Source organism: Chionomys nivalis, chromosome X (assembly GCF_950005125.1).
Source record: "Chionomys nivalis chromosome X, mChiNiv1.1, whole genome shotgun sequence".
Classification (NCBI taxonomy): domain Eukaryota; kingdom Metazoa; phylum Chordata; class Mammalia; order Rodentia; family Cricetidae; genus Chionomys; species Chionomys nivalis.
This window is the reverse complement of record NC_080112.1, coordinates 104235444-104255989: the sequence shown is the minus strand read 5'-3', so window position 1 is coordinate 104255989 and position 20546 is coordinate 104235444. Positions and strand designations below refer to the sequence as shown.

Genomic DNA, 20546 nt, shown 5'->3' with positions numbered 1-20546 from the left:
TCTAGACTTCAAAACGTGTAAAATCTGTCCACTGAAACCTGTGAAACTTGACTCTTGCAATGGCATGTATTAAAGACACTAAGGTTTTATTCTATATTAGGTATCATCATGGTCCATTTCCATTATTTAGTCATTGTAACTATACTGTTAAGTAGATAGTTAATATTAATTGTTGTTTCCATGGTGGCAAAGATGAATACAAATGAAGAAACAGCTATTAAGAGGCAGAACAAAGATATAAACCCATATGACCATGCACTGAGAAATTGACCCATGTGCTTAGCTGTGGATATCTATTATAAATAAAGATGATTTCTCACTCGAGCCTTGTTGATTGATATGTGTATGTGTAAAGCTTCATGTGTACATGCATATACTTCATATCTATTTAAATATCAATGTGAAGCAAGTATGAATGTATCTCATTCCATCCTCTTAATACCCTATCTTATTAATATTCTTATCTCCATTTGGAGATGAGGAAATTGTTATTGACAAAGCTTCATTCATGTAAGTGTAAAGGGGATCTTATTAGAAAATTGTGTCTTATAGTCTGCCCTAATAAGTTCAAAGACTCATGCATGTATCCTTTAGCTTTGCCCACTCTGTTATGATATCAGTGTAAGTGGATTAAGAGAGAATAATGCTGTTTTTGCTCTGTATCTTCACCTACACTTTACGGGTATTCTAGTTTTCTCCTGTTGCTGTGATAAAACAGTGACCCAAAACAATTTTTATGGGAGGAACGGGATTACTTCATTTTACATCACAAAGGGAAGTGTGCAAAAACACTAGCACGGCAAGAATTTGAAGCAGAAACCATGGAGGACATACTTCCCTGGTAGACTTAGTTGCTTTCCATATACAATCCATGCCTACCTGTCTAAGGATGGTACTGCCCACAGCATGCTCAGTTCTCCTCCATCGATTAGAGACTGAGAAAACGCCCCACAGACATGCAAGCAGACCCATCTGGTGAAGGCAGTTCCTCAACTAAGGTTCCCTCCTCCCAGATGTGTCATGTTGATAAACAAAACTAGCCATCACAATAGGATGTCTTCTGTAAAGTGAGCCAGGGTCATTTACCATCTATAGGAAGAGGTCTTGACTGTTTGAATTAGTTATTTCTTTTGGTATCTCATGTGATTTTATCAGTAAGATAAAGGTCTACACAAATAAAGGCATACCTCCCTTTCTTTTAAGTCCTAACCAATCTTTGTGGAGACAGTCTTTTAAGCTGAATCACTTTTTATAACTTAAAATTTTACAAGTTAGAATCTAAGATGTGATACATATTTATAAATGATAATTGTGTGAAAACAAATTTGTTTAACTTCTAAAAATTGTGTTTCCTATCGCAAAGCCTATAAGCTCTGAAGTCCATAAGCAAAACAGGTAATGAAACCTGTTTGCTGTCCTTTTATATCCCCTCTTCATTATAATATATTAAGTAATAACATAATCAACCAGGAATTGACTCAGACATCTTTTTTCAAACTTTTATTTAATATCCTTTTCATACTACGTATTTTGATCATATTCTTTTCCTTCCCCCAAATCCTCCCAGATCCTCCCTAACTTGCTCCCTAAAAGATAAAAACAGAAATAAAAATCAAAGCAAATAAGAAGAATACCAAAATAAAACCAAGAGTGCATAAGAAATCATGGCGTCCATTTTGTACTAGCCAACTATTCTCAAGCATGAGGTCAACTATTCTTAAGCATGGAGCCTGGCCTGGAGTATGGTTGATAGACTCATTGACACTCTATTGGAAAAAAAAATGCTTTTCTCTTTCCCATCAAGAATCAGTTGCAAATAGCTTCTTGGTTAGAAGTGAGATTTTGTACCACCTCCTCTTCTTAGTGCTAGGATTTTATCTGATTTGAACCTGTATGGGTCTTCTGCATACTATCACCTTTCCTGTGTGCATGTGTATCAGTACTGTTCGTCTGGGAAATGCTCTACTACTGGCTCTTAGACACTTCTCAACTGCTCTTCAGCATAGATCCCTGAGCCTTGAGGGGAAGAGGTTGATAAAGCAATCTCACGTATTAGAGGAATAATATATAAAAAAAATCATTGTCTGGGAATATAGCTCCCCCCAAAACCTAAAGGACAAATCATGATCCCACTATTTAGAAGTTATTGCTGATTTTATTGGTACATGTCCTTCAACAATTTTTTTAAATTATAAATTGTGTATTTTCACTAATAGGAATATTATATATCCCTTAGTAACTTGCCTTTTTCATTTTAAAATGTGGACTTCTTTCTCTGGAATGTTTGCATCTATATAATAATTTAGACTGGCTACAGAGTATGCCACTATATGTAACTAGCATGCTATATTGAATCTCATGATGACCTATAAGCTGCACTGAATAGAAACGGAGTCTTAGAGAGCATCTGAAAAAACAGCCTTTTGTGTTTTTACCTTTTCTAGATCTGATGAGGGCTGGCATTGTTCCGGTAGGCTTAAATGATTCATTGAGACTTTTTCTGCAAAAAGTAAGCTATTAGTAGCCATTTTATTCACTTACCCCTGTCCTAATGCTCAGGTTGTATTTGAGCTGCATTAGATATTAAAATTATAAAGGATTTTCTGACAATTGTGAATATGAAATTGAGAAGCTGTGTGTTAACTCTCTTAATTGTTCATATTTAAAACAACTGCTGACCAGCTTCAACCGTAAGGGACAGTTTATATTTTAAAAACAATGGCACTGACAGCTGCTAAAGTGTCTGTAATATTAACCACACAGGTTGCCTTTGTGTACACAACTGGTTAAGTAATTAAGCACAGGCTAGCATGGGAATCATTACTGATGTGAACACCTGTTTATTGGCTCTTGCATTGTAAACTGTATGTTAAACATCTTCTCAAAATCATAGGCAGGGCTTTCTTACTTGTGATATGGTCTTTGGGGAGATGGACACATTGTGTAGGAGGAAGGACTGGCATTTCTGCATTAATACTGAAACCAGGGTATTTACTGCCCTCCACATTTACCACATTTAAGCTAGAGTTAGACTGAGTGCTATCAAACCTTTACCATCACCATCATCTAGAAATAGGGAATCCAAACCTAAATGCAAGCTTGCACATGTTAAAAACAATAAGACTAGATGTAAATCCTTAGAGTGATTTGAAACAAAAGCAGATGACAGGTGAGTGTATTCTAGGTCAGCATATCAGCGACAAACCTCAGGCAGATCACAAACAACTGCCATGGAGAATGACAGAGGATTGTCCATCATATGATCAAAGTTGGAGAAATAGCTGATGGCAAGTATTCTTAGTCACAGGGATCTATGTCACCCATGAAGTAGAAAGTCACACAGATGACAGGTGATAATAATGAGTTGACCCTGGATTGCAGAGCCATTTACTAGCTAGTTTATTCAGCACCAAACCAAATGGCTACTCAGTATCTCACCCTGCCAAACACTCTGGCCCAGGTCATTGTAATCTTCACCTTGATCATCCCTTCTATGGTCACTCTCGCTACTGCTATGTAGCTGAATTCAACAACCTCTTTAGATGACTTCAGAGAATCCCATTTCTGCTGGTCTTTCCCACCCTTCCAAGATAGAACTGTGACCTTATGTATAAATATTTGAAAATTGTTTTTAAGAACCAGAATTGAAATTAAAATAACATCCTTATGGAAATAGCTATCACTGCACCTTAGTCCTGACAGCTACAAATACAAACAGTTCCTTTCCTTTCATTGTGTCATTTTATTCTTTTCCTTAGAGAAAAGCAAGTTAAGATGTACAGTTACTCCAATTTTCCTTTTATATATTCATTTCCTTTTTGTACTTCCCAAGAGAAAAATTTGCATAACTGAATGGTCTGCAATATAAAGAACTAAAACCTACATTTTTATTAATCAGAAATTGACAGCTATCTTTCTATTTCTTTTTTGTTTAAGTCCCACCTATCTTTTAAGTCCTAATGAGGGTAAAGTTTTGCATGACCTCTAACTCCTACTTTCAAGAGATGTAATTTTTCTCTAGTTGGAGCCGGAACTGCATTTAAAATGAAGTAGATGCAACATGAAACACTTAATTAATTTAATGTTATTGTTATTGATACATTTATTCTTCCCACCCTAGTAATGTATAAGGTTACCTGTTATGTACCGGGTGGATAGTTTGTGCAGAAACAATTTGTAGCTAGATAAAAGGACAGAAAGAATTTTTTCCTTGTATTCATGGCAAAGATGTATGCCCCCTATGTTAGCAGCATAGCTGAAGGTGAATTCAAGGATATGTATCAGATTCATGGCTAGTGACTGGATGATGACTTTATTAATAATTTTTAAGAAACTGCTCCATATAAGCCACTATGATGCTGGCCCTGCACAGCATGAGTTTCACTTATAGAATTTCTTGTAAAACTTTTCCTAGTATGTTAGTTTGTATTTTCCATATTTTCTAGATATGCAGATGTTCTCATAGACTCTCATCCTCACAGAGAGAACATTTGACTTAGGTTCTATTTGCATTCTCTAGTAAAGAAGTGAATATAATGCTTGACTAATGTACAAAGCCAACGACATTAAAAAAAATCTATTCACTAGCTGTGACATTGAATCCAAAGATAATCAATAGCAAGGTCAGTGGCACCTGAAATACTGAATAGTATACTGATTTTCTTTTATCTGCACCACATTTTTCTAAGATCCTTTGAAATTCCCAAGTTATCAATTATGTAAATGTCAGCCATTTAAAATACCAACAAGTTGAGTATATATGTTGTAAAAGCACCGTGTTTGTGAAAGATGAAAGTAAGAATCACATAGATTCTACATTTGTAGCTTAATATGGATTAAGTTTTAAATGCCTTAAAGTAATATTATTATACTGTGTGATTTTACTTTTATCTTATATTTCCATCTTCTTAAAGTTACTATAATTGAGTTTGTTTGATAATGTACCCTTATATTGCTACAAGACTTGGTAGTTTGCAAAATATGAGGTTCATAATAGAGATAGAGAGTAGAGTTACTACCTGGCAGGGAGGATAAGAAGAAAGTGAAATACAGAACGGTGATTTAATCTCAGTACTGCAGTTTTATAAAATATAATTTGTTTTTCCCCTAGCACAGCAGAGTTTCATGCTGATAACAAGCTCCTGAATTAATAAATCCATTGCAACTATTGAGACTTTTCCCTTAATAACATAACAAATGCTGAGCATTAAGAAAAGGAAAGACATTCTTTGTATGGATGTTACTTCTAGCAGATCTATATCCTTAAACATAGAAAAACTACCAACATCATATCTTCAGCAATATCAATGTGAAAATAATTTGTGCATCTCAATTAGAACACTATAGTTTCCACACAAAAGCATGCTGTTTCTCAGAATGCATTTGCTTATTTTCCAATTGGAAAGGCATTTAAGGGTCTATTTTGTTATCATTACATGTGCTTAACTCCAATTATAGTTAATGGGAGTTGTGTGTCTATAGTCACAGTAGCCTCTGAACTGTTTTAACATTATTGCTTTCCATTACCATCATCATTAAAATAACTTTCCACTCTTCTGCCAACTTGAACTACCACAGTAATCTAGGTTCCTGTTTTCTTTGTATGGATTTATTTTCATGTAATAAAGCATATGGATTACACAATGTGGCCTGTTTCTAGCTTCAAAAACACTGCAGTATCATTGACAATAGAGTAGGTAGCCTAGAACTCTTTAATTGTTGGGCAGAGAGGTAATCGACTGGCTCTTGCACATGCATTTTTGCATAACATCCTATGTATACAATTCCACTGGAATAAAGCAGGTCAATGTAGTGTGATAACTGATATCTGGTAGATGTCCAAAATTTGAAACATACTAAAAAATGTGAGAACATGAGGTTCACAAATTGGAAGCACTAGACTTTATCAATAGGTAACAAGACTACAACTTTAATTGCAGTTACTCACACTTTTGATGGGCAAAACAACAAGACTTCCTGTCTAGCTATAATTGATGATGCTCTTTTGGAGACTTCTAGACTCTGCTCTACTTCCCAAAGAAAAATTGCCAAGCTATCAGAAAAACTGATTAGAAGGCAGTGCGGGGTAAAGGAAGGCCTTGTTGAACTTTCAAGGAAATGAGAAGCCTGGAAATTCCTAAAAGTGGTTGGGGATGTACCATGTGTCAATGGTAAAGCACTTGCCTAGCATGTATGAGGCCCTTTGTTCCATCCTGAAACCATACACAGATACACAGACACAGACACACACATGGACCTGAGCATCAGTACACTCACAGTTGCATACTAAGTTGTCACTAGGGATGCTTTATCATTATAACATGATGTCCACTACTGAACTATGCCTCAAAAGTATTTGTGTGTGTGTGTGTATGTGTGTATGTGTGTGTGTGTGTGTGATTTAAGGAATTAAACCCAGAACTTTTCACATTATAGCCAAGTGTTCTACCACTGAGCCATACCACCAGCCAAAGTGTATATTTTAAATGAAAATATAAATAATGGAGAGTTAACCTCCACAGGCACTGAAACATATCATAAAATTCACATTCATAATCCAAGCATTGAAGAAACAGAGGCCAGGGTATTATAATTCCAGATCTATTGGGGATACATAGAACATGTCTGCCAAATAATTATTGCAATAGAAATAATAATCATAATGATAAAGAGAAATGATTATTATGGTCAAATAATAAAATTAGAAGGCATTTATATAAAAATTTAGAACAATACTAATGCCAAAATGATAGAAACTCCAGTATTTTTTAATATATAATAAAAAGGATATAATGAATCTGTATAGTAATTGATGATTATTCAACAAATTGTGATAGAATAACCTGTGTCCTTTGTAAAGAAAAAATAAAACAAGAAGCAAAATAGTGTAAAAGCTTATCTGGAATTGTGAAACAAAATAAATTGAAGATAATTTTAATAATTAAATATGAATGGATTAAGCTTTAAAGACCATAAAGAGTCATGACTTGATACCTATCAAATGTCTGGATATTAGAGACATGTCTATTAGACAAATGTCTATTAGAGAAAGCTGAAAATAAAAGAAGATATCAAAATGTAAATATTGATAGATTTAATTACATAAAATTTGTAGCTGTGCCCTAAGATCTTCCTTGAGGGACGAAGTGAGAAGGCACATCAGGAATCAGAATGAAGGCATTCAGCAGACTGGTTTATTTCATAGTCAGGGGTAAGGGTGGACTTACATACCCTCCTAGCATCCAGGCATTTCAATCCGTTGACATCACAAGATCACCTCCTCATTGGCTAGGCACAATCAGAACCTCTGACAAATGCCCATTACTAGGTCCTCAGGCAGCATCTGGTCATCCTTCATTGGCTAGACACAATCAGGACCTCTGATAGTGCCAGAATCCCGGTTGGCTCCTCTCAGCCTGGCAGGCCTTACCTTCCTACAAAAAATAGTATTAAAAAAAATGAAACCATACAGTCTTAAAATTTCACAATACATAATAGTCAAATAACAAACTAAGGAAAATATTTCTAATATATACTTCAACCAGTTGCTATCTTAAGCACAATAACTGTCAAAGGACAAGGCCAACATGCAAAGGAAAAATAAATAAATGAAAAGTTCCACCTTACTAATATTTGAAAAAATGCAAAAAGAATAAATCATATGTCATCTTTCACTTTTTGTATTAGCACATTTTTAAAAGGCTATTACCCAAAGTACAAATTCATGTACTTCCAATTGGATTTAAATTAATGCAGTAGTCTCTAATGCCATTTGAGGTTACTTCTGCATACCTTAGTAATGCCTGTTCTATATAGGGCATACATATGGGTGTATCTATAAGGATGATCATTTCCTCCACTATTTCTACACTATTATAGTAGCAAAATATTGGGATCAGCTTAAATATTATTCATAAGAGAATTTTCTTGTAAATTATGGTATATTTGCATAATATAAAATGAATATATGGCCATTCAAAGTTGTGTTTTCAGTATTACATTTAATAACAGAAAATATATATATTTAATGACAGACATTTAGTAACAAAATTTTTACAAGAAAAGGGTAAAAACAACACATTGCATGTCTAGTTTGAGCTCAAGGTATTTTTCATTGTTTTTATTTATCTATACATTTTTCCCACTCTCCTTTCTCCTCCCCTCGCTCCTTCTACCCTCTCACATGACCCCCATGCTCCCAAATTACTCAAAATATTTTGTCTTTTTCACCTTCCTATGTAGATCCATGTATGCCTCTCTTAGGGTCCTCTTTGTTGTCTAGTTTCTCTGGGGTTGTGGCCTGTAGAATGGTTTCCCTTTGTTTGATGTCTAAAAGCCACTTATGAGTGAATACATATTATATTTGTCTTTCGGGGCCTGGGTTACCTCACTCAATATGTTTTTTTCTAGATCCATCCATTTGCCTGCAAATTTCAAGATGTCGTTATTTTTTTACTGCTGTATATACTCCATTGTGTAAATGTGCCACACTTTCTTTATCCATTCTTCAGTTAAGGGGCATCTAGGTTGTTTCCAGGTTCTGGATATTACAAATAATGTAATACTGCTATGAACATAGTTGAGTACATGTCCTTGTGGTATGATAGAGCATCTTTTGGGTATATACCCAACAGCAATATTGCAGGAACATGAGTTCGATTGTTTCCTAACTTTCTGAGAAATCGTCATACTGATTTCAAGAGTTTCTGTACCAGTTTGCACCCCCACCAGCAATGGAGGAGCATTCCCATTATCCCACATCCTCTTCAGTATAAGTTGTCATCATAGTGTTTTTGATCTTGGACTCAAGTTTTTTTAAAAACATTATTTCTTTAGAGGACAACAGAGGCACATTACACTATGAGAGGAATTGGTAGTGGACTTGACCCTTTTTCTCATAGTTTCAGTCTCAACTTGATCATACATGTAGTATGAAAGATAGAGCTTTGACTGCACACAGGTTGCATACTGCAAAACGGAGGCTTCTAGTCTGACTTTTGTCCTCTTAGTTTTGGGCTATATCTGATCTGTCTTTAGTCTTTGGTCATTTTACTTGGCATTTACAAAAACAACAAAATTATTGACGTAGGTTTGGGTAGAGATCTAAAACCTAATGACATTTGTATATTTTCTACATTATGTGTTGTTTGCATAGTCAATAAATAAATGATTGTATGAGCGGATTCTAGAACAGTTAGTATGACAATGTTTAATTCATTTACTACTCAACAAGGTTTAGAGATGAATGCCACATGTACCTTTGCTTAGAGAAGGCGTGGAGCTTTTTGCTCCACAATAAGGACAGCTTTGCCATTAGTTTAAACAGGTAACCTAATAGAAGGCACAGAACCACATTAAAGCCAAGACATGGGCTTAATTTCTCCTTCGGTAAAGATCTGGAAGATTCCCTGAAGACAACTGGCCTCCATAGCATGCATCTTTGTAAAAGTATGTCCTACTCTTCAACGCTACTCTTTAAAGATTTCAACCTCCATAGTAGCATCAGAAGCTCCTCACCTACATATATGAGTTTATTTCAAAAATGTATCTCTCACAAATAAGGAGAATCAGCTTGGGTTTGCCTACCAAATTCTGTTAGACTGAGAAATGAACTTGATTCTGAGTAGGTCTTATCAAGTCCTCAAATCATATAGCACACCACCTACTTCCTCCACCTGTTTCCAAACAAGAACTGCCATGTTTCACAATCACCCCAAGTACTCTGTTCCCTCTGACAGCAATGATATCTAATGTCAGTGATATCAATGATATCATAATGTAATGTGCCTCTGTTGTCCTCTAAAGAATAATGTCTTAAAAAAAAAACTTGAGTTCAAGATCAAAAACACTGTGGTGGCAGCTTATACTGAAGAGTCTTTTTCTATACATGTGATGCTTACTTGAAAGGTCCATTAGTATTGAATACCATAAATATAGAAGTTATGTTTCAAATATCCACTCAGTGGTATTTCAATCTCTTATTCCAAGATGAAGTCAGTCTTGAGCATGAAAATTTGTTATCATTAAATTATTAGCCATTATAATGTGAAGACAGATAAACAATCTATGTATACATATGGAAATACAGAAGTGTGTGTGTGTCTGTGAAAGAGTGTGTGTGTGTGTGCATGTATATGTTTACTTTATGAGATCCATTTATTCCACTTATAGCTTGATCTGTAGAACTTTATGGTACAAATATATGTTTTATGAAAAATTAGTTTTAACATAAATATAAAGAACTGGAAATTGATTTTTAAAAGTTTAGATCAGCAATGTTGCCATTGTTTTTAATGGCTTTTTCTTCATAAACAAGATTGTAGGTTGACATTTCAAAAATATAAGTTGTGACCTTTACAGAATTGCTTCTTCATGTAATTATCTTATTATGTTAGGAACCTCTTAGGCTCCTAAACGGAAGAGATCAAAAGGACAGAAAAAGAAAATCTAAAATAGTTCTCTTTTCTATCTGTTATAAGGCCAAGTTTGGATCCTGAACCAGTGCTCATGCCACTTTCCAAAAGCTTTAATGTCCTTTAGTCAGTTTGCTTTGGCTCAAAAGCATTTTCTCACACCAAATGCCACCAGCAAATTGCAAGTTGATATGAATCCTCACATCCTATCATTTAATACTGTGATGCTGGAGTTTTGGTGGTGATCCACTAGGTAATGGTTATCTTACAGGGTGTCAGAGGTGTTCCTGGAGGGAAGCACAGATACCTGTTGACTTCAGTTTGTAGGATACCCAATGTACCAACTTCTTTCAGAGAGCTGGCAGGACCCCGTGGGAATCCTGCCATCATTCTTGTATCTAAGAACAAAACTGAAGTTTTAATGTTTGCAATGAAATGGGAATCATCTGGTTGTAGCTTAAGTTTTAAATGTCTTCTAAGAAGTCCCAAACTAATCTGTATGCAAACCTGTGCCATCTAAGTAATAAGCCCTTTATCCAGGAGTGTTATCTTCACTTTTTTTTAGCTGAATTGTGATCCATATCACAAATTAAATAATGGCTCTTTTAATGGTATCTTCAAAAGGATTCCCCAAATAATCCATCACTCAGATGTATCTCCAAGTAGAAAGCCTCTTGCTTCTTCACCTTTCTGCAATATGATTGCGTCATTCTGAAGCATTGAGTACGCTTTAAGCTTCTGACTAGTTTGCTCAGTGCACTCACAAGGTGGTATTAATGAGACCAAGGTTATGGGTGCAAGAAAGTTTTGCTGCGTATTGACCACAGACTATCAGGAATTAGTCAAGAGATGATAGTACAACCCAGAAAGGCATCATGACAAAACCTCAGCATTTCTCGGGCCAGCCTCCTTATGGAGAGACAGGATGTGCTAGTGGGCCATCATCATCTTAGTGAGGAAATGAAGAGCAGCTTGGGAGGATCCAACGTCTACTTCTGAACAAGCAGGCCTGACATTTAGACATTAACTTTGCATTATAATCTCCTATCATACCATTGATTTGCTGTGTAACCTTCATCACTAAAGCAGAGATAATAGGATGGAATGAAATGGGCTTACCTCCCGGGGATGTTGTGTGAATTAGCAAATTAACTAGTGTAAAGTGTTAGCATTTATGTAAGTGCTGGTGGTTGTCATTATTTCTAGGGACTGAGTCTCATTCTAAATAGAAAATCTAAGTATATTATGCTTTTGCCAGGAAGAGATTTTCACCCACATCAATTGCATTTAAGCTGAGCATAAAACAGAGGTGATAATAATGTAGTAGTGATCATCACAATGCAGAGCTGTAAGCCTTTTCCCTATTAAAGCTAAAACTATTTTCAGCAACTTTCAGTGCTTTTAAACTTTGCTTTCCAAGTTTTGTGCCAACAGTCATCTCTACAGTGATTATTCTTCCTGTGATGGGTAGGGGAATGGGACCAAGAATAGGTCCCATTCATTATTCATTTCCATAATGACTATTTAATGTATTGAATTTCTTTACATCATACAATCAGGCAAACTCAGTAGCTACTTTGATTGCCATATATTGCAATCATTGTTTTAAAAGAAAATCGCCTCCCCCCCCCCCACTCTGCATACACTGATGTCCTTTAGAGGTAGCCAGCATACAAATTGAAAACTCATGGAGAATTGAAGATGTTTTTAACAAAAGGCACTGTACATAGATCTTTTCAATTTAACATCTTTACCAGGGAATTTTGTTGTCACCTGCTTATTTCCAAGAGGTCTGTGCTTGAGAGAATTCTTCCATTGCTTTTATCACTCTGCCTCTGCTTACCAAGAAAAATCATTTCTTGCTGATTGCGGAACTCTTGAACTCAGCCTGGCAGCTGCAGTGCAAATGCCTCAGATCCGGGCTCTTTGCAGCTTATTTCCATATTCATTTGAAGTGATTTTTCAAGACTGTTTGAAAACCTCTCTCAACCTGACACTGTGCAATAGTCAGAATCTAAAGCTCACCGTGTGTTCCCTTCTTCTTTTCTTTGTCCTACAGATAACAGACGGGCCCCTCTGGAAAGATCACGCTCTCGCCACAATGGAGCCATGTCATCCAAGTGATTCCTGATGCCAGAAAGAATGGAGACATTTAAGAAAACACAATAATTCATCTTGAGAAGAACAAAATATACACTCAAGGGTTTGAGTGGAAATAAATGCATTTCCACAAAGGTCAAGCTGAGCTGGGTGAAGTAATATGTATTTGTAGGAGTACTGCAAGTCCACTAATCCGAACCCAGCTGTCCTGATTACAAACCAGTTGTTCCTCTGTAGTGTAAAGACCCACATTACTTGACATTTGGAGACTTTACCTGACTGTGGAGGCAAAAGTATAAAAAGAAAATAGAAGAATCTTAAGGCTCCTACAAACATTCCATTAGATTCTGTCAAAGAATGTAAAACTGAAATTTCTAGGTCACACCTACCCACCCCACCCCACTGTCCAAAAAAATAAAAGAGGAGGAAAGGGGAATAGATAGGAAGATTTTTCAGTGTCTACTTCTAGCTCTTCGTGTGTATGTATATAGTGTAAACTCCGAGAGAATGGGTGCAAATAGCACACTCTGAAAAAGAAGCCCCAGTCAAGGTATTTAGAACCCATTTCAAGTGAAAGTTGATGGATTCATCTATTTGGCAGAAATTAATCTTACCATTAGTCTAGTGTTTCAGCATGATATCACAGGCACTTATCATTACTAAAAATACAAAATCAGCTAGATTTTAACTTTATTTAAGAAGTGTTTTCTAATTCTGCATAGATATCTGCCTTATAGAAATTCTTCGGAAAGCTATTTTTGAGAAAACCCCTACACTTCATGTATATGCTAGGGATGAGCCTGAAAATTCTATTGCCTTTATTTAGATTTGAGAGGAAAATATTGATTCCTGGTTCTTCACTCTAGTGCTTCTTTCTCCCTTCATCCCTGAGAGTTAGGGAATAGAACTGCAGAAGAGTCCAGAGGGAGGAAAGGGATTTCATTATGCAGGAGGCAGTAGAAAACTTTGTAAAGGTCAATTGTTTTATCTCCCTTTCCACCCCTTTACCTGTTCTACTTTGGTAGTTGAAGTAAAAGCAAGTATCTGTGCATGTGTGTGGGTGTGTGGATGTGTGTGCACACGTGTGTGCGTGCATGCATGTGCATGTATGTACGCACGTGTGCATGCATGTTTGTGTACTTATATCTCTTACTGCAGTAATTCCATATCCTTGTAACAAGGTAAACCTCTCTGTCATCACCATACTTACTTACCTTATATTATTAACACATTTCAGTGATGCTGCCAAAACAACACTAGCAGATAAAGAAACTCGGCATTGTTTTAAACATGTGAGAGAGCAGAAGTTATACTTAACTTATCTATTCGCTTACAATGTGCATTTGTAATAATTGGTGTAACTTCTCTGGAGAGTAATTTCAAGACTAATTCATGCAGATGATTATGATTGCTGTAAAAGATTGCTTGTATGTATATTTCTTATGTAGAAAATTCTATTTCTCCAAAGCACATTATAGACATTCAGAGAAAAGAACAAATGACTGGCTTAGCAAGCCACCTTCTGAGATAATGTAAACAAGTGACCAGTAGCTCACAGCATCTTTATACTGATGTATATTAATTTAAACTGTTGCCTTTCATCCTAGTGCATTCTTACTTGGGTATTATAATTCAAAATACTCTGAAGCTGCTATAATAGAGAAATCAGAAGGTAACAATGTCTGAGGTTTTTTTCATTTTTTTCTTAAGTGAAAAATCTCACACACACGCACACACACTTAAAAACATACCACTTTCACATACTTTTTAAAACAATAACTACAAAATTTAAGTTCTACTAATTGATGTAAATAACTACTGTATGCATTTTTGACTTTACAAAGTATTTTCTGAAATATTGTGGTATGGCTTATTTGAGGTTTTGTGTTTTATTTTTTATAGATTTTCAGGCTGTAGAAAATTGATCTTGAAATGTAAACTTTGACTGAAATTTAGGGCATTTGCCCTGCCATATTACCTAACTGGTCAAGGTTAACATACTGATGCGTATCACCTTTTCCAGATGTGAACTTGCCTTATTTTCTAGTTTGTAAACAGGAATGAATGAAGTACTGTTATTGATAAATTATATATTTGTATTTAAATGCATTCCACATGCTTTTCACAAACATTAGAAAACCTTTCAGGGGACACATAATTAACTTATAGGACTTACAGTAGTCCTGTTCCAGCCACTTGCACTTTTTATTTTAGGTTGAGGAGTATCATCCAAAAAGAAATATATAGTGCAATTTTTAAAATAAAACCAAATTAGGCTGAAATTTTTATTTTTATTTTTGTTTATTTCTGCCACAGATGAGAAATGCCATTTCTACAACTTTTTCTCTGGAATGTTACCTAACAAGTTAACTGATTAGTATATTTTCCTTTCGCTACTGTAATGCTTGACAGTAAATCTGATGGTTTAAGATCACAGCAGTGTATTCTCCCATGGTCCTGGAGGCTAGAGGCTTGACATCTGGGCATCAGACCATTCATGCTACCCCAAGAGGCTACAGCAGAGGCCCCTTCTTTGCCTTGTTCATCTTTGGATTGCCAAAGGCACTGTGTAGCTTATGACCACATTTTTCTGTTCCTCTTCACATTACCTTCCTCTCTGTGTACCTGATCTCTCTCTGCCTCTCTTGTAAGGATGCTGATGGTGGCATTTAGAGACCACCATATTAAAACAGGATGATCTCACCACTGATCCTGAACTTCCTGATATCTGCATGACTCTTCTTCCCACCTGTCTGCCAACTGACCCCCAGAATGTATGTTTGCCCCATATGTAAAATGCATTCACCTCATCTCAATGTTCTCCAGGCTCAAAAGTAACTCCAAACTCTAAAATTTCATCCAAATGCCATTAGTTCCAAATCCAATAATCTAGATCGTCCAATGAAGTATATGAATGATATTTAGGTATTCCCATTCCTGGAACAATAGCCTTTCTCTACCTGGTACTCAGTGAGAGAACAAATAAAAATGAATTATTCTCTCCTAAAATAGCACTAGAGCAGGCGTGGACTAATAACAAAGGAACTCCTGCTCCAAAAGGGAAAGAACAGAAAGTAGAAAGGAGTCATCTGCCCCAACAGTTTTCCAAACAACCAGCCAAACAAGTTGCCCATCGGTGTCAAGGCATGGCAATGGCTTTCTGTCTCAGATATCACCCTTTGGAACTGCAGCTCTTTTCTCTGCTCCAGGCCTCAGGTCTCTGCCTTTGTACCCACAGTTGCTTTTGCCTTTGGGGTGCTTCTTTTACTAATCTGAAAGTTATCACATTTTGCAGATAAGTAATTTTATTAGCATGTTTTCTGACAATGGTGATCTATCTGGCAGGCTTCTCTCATTTCCTCCTATCTGTTTGTTTCAAACCAAGCCAAAAGTATTCTGATAATTACTGCATTCTCAAAAATCACATGTGAGTTCCAAGTATGTCATGTCAATCCAAGCTCACAGTTTTTTGGTTTTTGGTTTTTCAAGACAGGGTTTCTCTGTAGCTCTGGAGCACAACCTAGAACTAGCTCTTGTAGACAAGGCAGGCCTTGAACTAACACAGATCCACCTGCCTCTGCCTCCCATGTTCTGGGGAAAAGGTGTGTACCACCACCGCCCGGCATCCTCACAGTTTTTTCATAAATAGTTTCAGCTCTATGTGTGGTTGTCTTTGAGATAGCTGAATGAATCCAGGAATGTGTGCCTGATCTAGTCAGTGCTTGCTATTCTTTAAAAACTGGTAGGCCACATCCTTCACCTTAACTCCAAAGCACATCTTCACGCAGAATTTTACCATCTTTAAGATTAACAAAATTTACCAAATTAAATGATGTTTCCTTATTGGCATAATGGTTCTTTCTTCAATTTACCTCCTCTTTTTCTTTTCTTAACATTTTCATTTCCTCCTATTTAACTTTTTTAAATTAGTAAAAAAGTAATGAGTTTCACTATGACATTTTCATTAACATTTTGTTTTTCTTTTGATTATTCTCCCTACCTTCCATCCTCCTGCCCTCACTTCCACACTACCCCCTGTTACGGTCCCATCAGTAACTCCCATTTCACCTTCATATCTCATTTATTATCCTCCTTTCTCCTCCCCACTCCCTTAAGTCTGCTGGCCCACCTCCAGCAAGAATGAATTAGCTCATGCCTCCAACATTTGGCTTGCCAAGCTCCTCAGTTAAATACCCGACTTTATCACTTACAGGATCAAGACTGGCTTTCCACAAAACTACAGGAGACAATTCAGATAAGTTGTTGTTTAGTTTGTTTTCTTTTTTGCTGCTATATAACAACAACTGTCTTTCTTCCAGGTCCCAGTACAATATTCATTTCCTTTTGTGCCCTCACCAGAAATGCCTTTAACATTGACATTCCCAACAGTGGTTTGGCTCAGGCAATCTATAGTTTCTCTATTAAGTTCGTCATCTAAAATTGTTCCACCTTCCACCCAGTAGCCCATTCCAAAGCCCCTTTCCAATCTGTAAATATTTGTCATAGCAATATCCCACCTCATTCTAAAATTTCTGTTAGGGTTCTATGGTTACTGTAACAGATTCCCACAACACAGTGGGAAACAAGAGTAGATGTCTGGTTCTGTGATGTTTTTAAGGTCACAAATCCAAAGCCAAGATATTAACAAGACAGCACTCCTCTGAGGGCTTGGGTAGAAAATCCATTCTTTGCCTCTTTTCGTGTGTTTTTCATTAGTCCTTGGGTTGTGGCTTCATCTGCCTTTTTAACATCATCCCCTATGTATATATAATCTACCTCTCCCTCTCTCTTGTAAGGATAGTTTTGTTGACCCGTCCAGATTATCTATGGTTACATCCTCATTTTCAGAGTCTAAATTTAGTTACACCTCCCAATACATGCTTAACCAAATATGGTAATATCTCAAATTCTGGTGATTAGCACATGAATAAACATGTCTTTTTGTGGAGGGGGCCATAATTCAACCACTACAGTAGTCACTGCATACAAATATTCTTTATACTTTTGAAAATGCATCCTTGGTGCTCAAGCCAGATTTAAGGTTGTTATTAAAAAGCTACTGTCTGCACAGGCTACTGCATGCTTTGTTATTAAATAGACAAAAGGCTATTCCAAATTTTGGTTGATACTTTTGCCACTATAGCCAATTAGTTGAAAAAATTCATGGATCTCAACTCTGCTCTAGTGTATCTCTTCTGCCCTTTTTATGGAGTCTTTGTTCAGTTATCTTCTCTGATGCATAATGCAGGCACAAAACTACCTCTGATACAGAAGGGTTCTTTAAAAGCTTCCTTTAGATATTGTGAATCCCTCTGCTGAAGGGAGAGGTGAAAGCAAAGACGGTGTTGAATGGGTATTGAGGGAGATTGTGTCCGTAGCAAGCCACCTTAAAGAAATAGTTCAAGCAGCAGTAAAACTGTCGATTTGTGCTCTCATTTAGCCTCAGAACAAACACCTGTATCTATGCTGGACCAATAACGACTTGCAATCTCTATATAATGCCTACTAATTCAATAAAGCTTAGATTTGCATTAAATGTTGTACTGTCTATGATTCAGACTCAATATGAATGAAAAGGTATAGATGGTGAAGTGTCAAGGGGATGTGAGGACTTTCTAGGGGAAGCTTTCACTAAACAGAGCTTTCAAGAGTGTTTTTGGAAGGGGCAGGTCAAGTAGACATCATGAACTGTCTTCAAAGACTCGCATACTTAAGATTCTTCTTTGCATCCATGCACTCTGCTCATCAGAATAGTAGAGAAATGTTTATACAACTAAAAAGTCAGAACGGCAATTCACATGCTCCACACAAACTTGTTTTTCCAGAGATATTTGTGTGTTCTGTATAGTACTAAAGCAAAGGGCTTCAGATGCTTAGAGGGGTAAATGTTCAGCATAACTAATGAAGAATGGCAGGTTTTTATTCTCAGGAGAACTTAAAAAAGAATTCCTCCTTGTGAGTGGTCTGTCTTCAAGATAAAGTACTGGACAATGCAATAAGCAGATCAATAAATTAAATGATAGGATCCCAGACATGGCCTACCCATTGTTTCCTTTTTCATAGTTTGCTTCAGCAATCAAATATATTATCTTTCTCCCCAAGACCCAAATAAGGAGTCCAAACAAACAGAATATCCACAACAGGGGAATTTGAGCTTAAGGCCAAGAGTTGAAAAACAAATGGAAAGCTGGAAGTTGATGAATATACCATACATGTAATGTGCTATACACTTTTGATTTATAGTAAAAGAATACTATTGCCAAAGATCCCATTTACACAGAGAATTGATTTAGATGTTTAGGATCCCAATAGCCACAAGTAAAATATAATTATAGTTAGTATCCTCTGCAGAAAAAGATACTTGCAAATACATGAATTAAACAAATCAGGACTTTGTACCAACTTCTTGAAGATTAGCCAGAGTTTAGTCTTTAGTCATGATGACCTTATATTTTGGCTAGTAGAGGTACAGAGAATATTTTCACCTATACCTTGGTAAATTGAGGTTCAGCCAATAATTTGACATCTTAATGTTTATGTGCATAGCATACAAGCTATTAACTTATTGGATATAATAGTACTTAAATAAGTTATTTAACCCATCAAAGTTTGCATTTTGCTTATGCCTCCTCAGCCTCTAACCCTGGTGTGGCTGTTCTAGTCAGTGTGTACCTACTCAAAAAAGCCACCTTTTGAAGACAGAGTTATGAATTGAATATACCTAATGTCTTTGAGATCTCTATCTGGGGAAGAGACACATAAACATAATTGGAACAACAGAAGCAATAGCTCAGCAGTTCAGAGCACTTACTGCTTTTGCAAAGGAAGGTTCTCAGCACCTACATGGTTTCTTACAACTGTATTTAACTCAAGTTCTATGGAATATGGCACACCTTCTGGCCTCTGAGGGAGCACACATAAAATAAATAAGTCTCAAAAAAGAGAAAAGAAAAGAAAAAGAATTGTAATTCAAAGTAGGAAGATACTGATCAGTGTCCTAACCATGGCATAGACAAGACCTGTGGAAATACTAAAAAAAAAATCAAATCAATTTTTAAGTATTAGAAGAGTAAAGTCAAAAACAAGCACCAGTGTAAACATTTTAAAGGAATAGTGTTTTAAACTAAAATTTAAAAGGTAATTAGATAGACATATGATGATTTTGTACATTTAGCTAAAATATATTAAATGCCATGTATAAGGCTAAGCTCTAAGACTATAACAAAGAATAAAATCAGATCAATATGGCCTGTATTTTCATGGAACTTAATTCTTTTTGAGAAGGGAGGGAGGAAAGGCATGGCTGAAGGTACGAGTCTGAACCTTTTTGTACATATGCAGATAATATTCATTAAATATAACTGGAATTTAGGACCCATTGTGATGGTTTAAATGAGATGTCCTCCAGTCGTCTTGGGAGGTTCACAACTGCCTGTAACTAAACCTCCTATATATCTGATATCTTCTAGTCTCCAAAGATGACTGTACACATATTGTCTTAGTTAGGGTTTCTATTGCTGTGAAGAGACACCATGACCACAACAAATTTTATAAAAGAGAACATTTAATTGAAGCAGGCTTATAGTTTCAGAGGTTAATCCATTATTGTCATGTCAAGAAGCATGACAGGAAGACATGGTGCTGGAGAAAGAGCAGAGAGTTCTATATCTTGATCCACAGGCAAAAGAAAGTGAACTGTCACACTGGCAGGAGCATATCTGAGACCTCAAAGCCTACCCCACAGTGACACACTTCCTCCAACAAGGCCACACCTCTCAGTAGTACCACTCCCTATGGGCCAAGCATTCAAACACATCTATGGGGGTCATACCTATTCAAACCACCACACATATATACATAGTTAAGTCATTTTTAAAAATTTAAAGAAAAGTATGAAATACAAAGGAAGATGACTCTAGAAATTCTGTGTGGGAGAGAATGAGGCAGGACTGGGGTTGCAGCTCAGTGATAGAGTGCTGGTTTAGTCTGCATGAAGCCTTAATCCATCCTTAGTGTTGTTAAAATAGAATGAGA

General features: G+C 36.3%; 1 protein-coding gene across 1 annotated transcript in view; it reads left to right on the top strand.

The window, feature by feature from the left end:
• Window positions 1-18037, top strand: part of Diaph2 (diaphanous related formin 2) — a 703438-nt gene extending 685401 nt beyond the window's left edge. The window contains exon 31 of the mRNA XM_057758989.1: window positions 12472-18037. Within this exon, the coding sequence (XP_057614972.1) occupies window positions 12472-12536 (65 nt within the window). The 3' untranslated portion in view covers window positions 12537-18037. The remainder of the gene's footprint in view (window positions 1-12471) is intronic.
• The last annotated feature ends 2509 nt before the right edge of the window (window positions 18038-20546 follow it).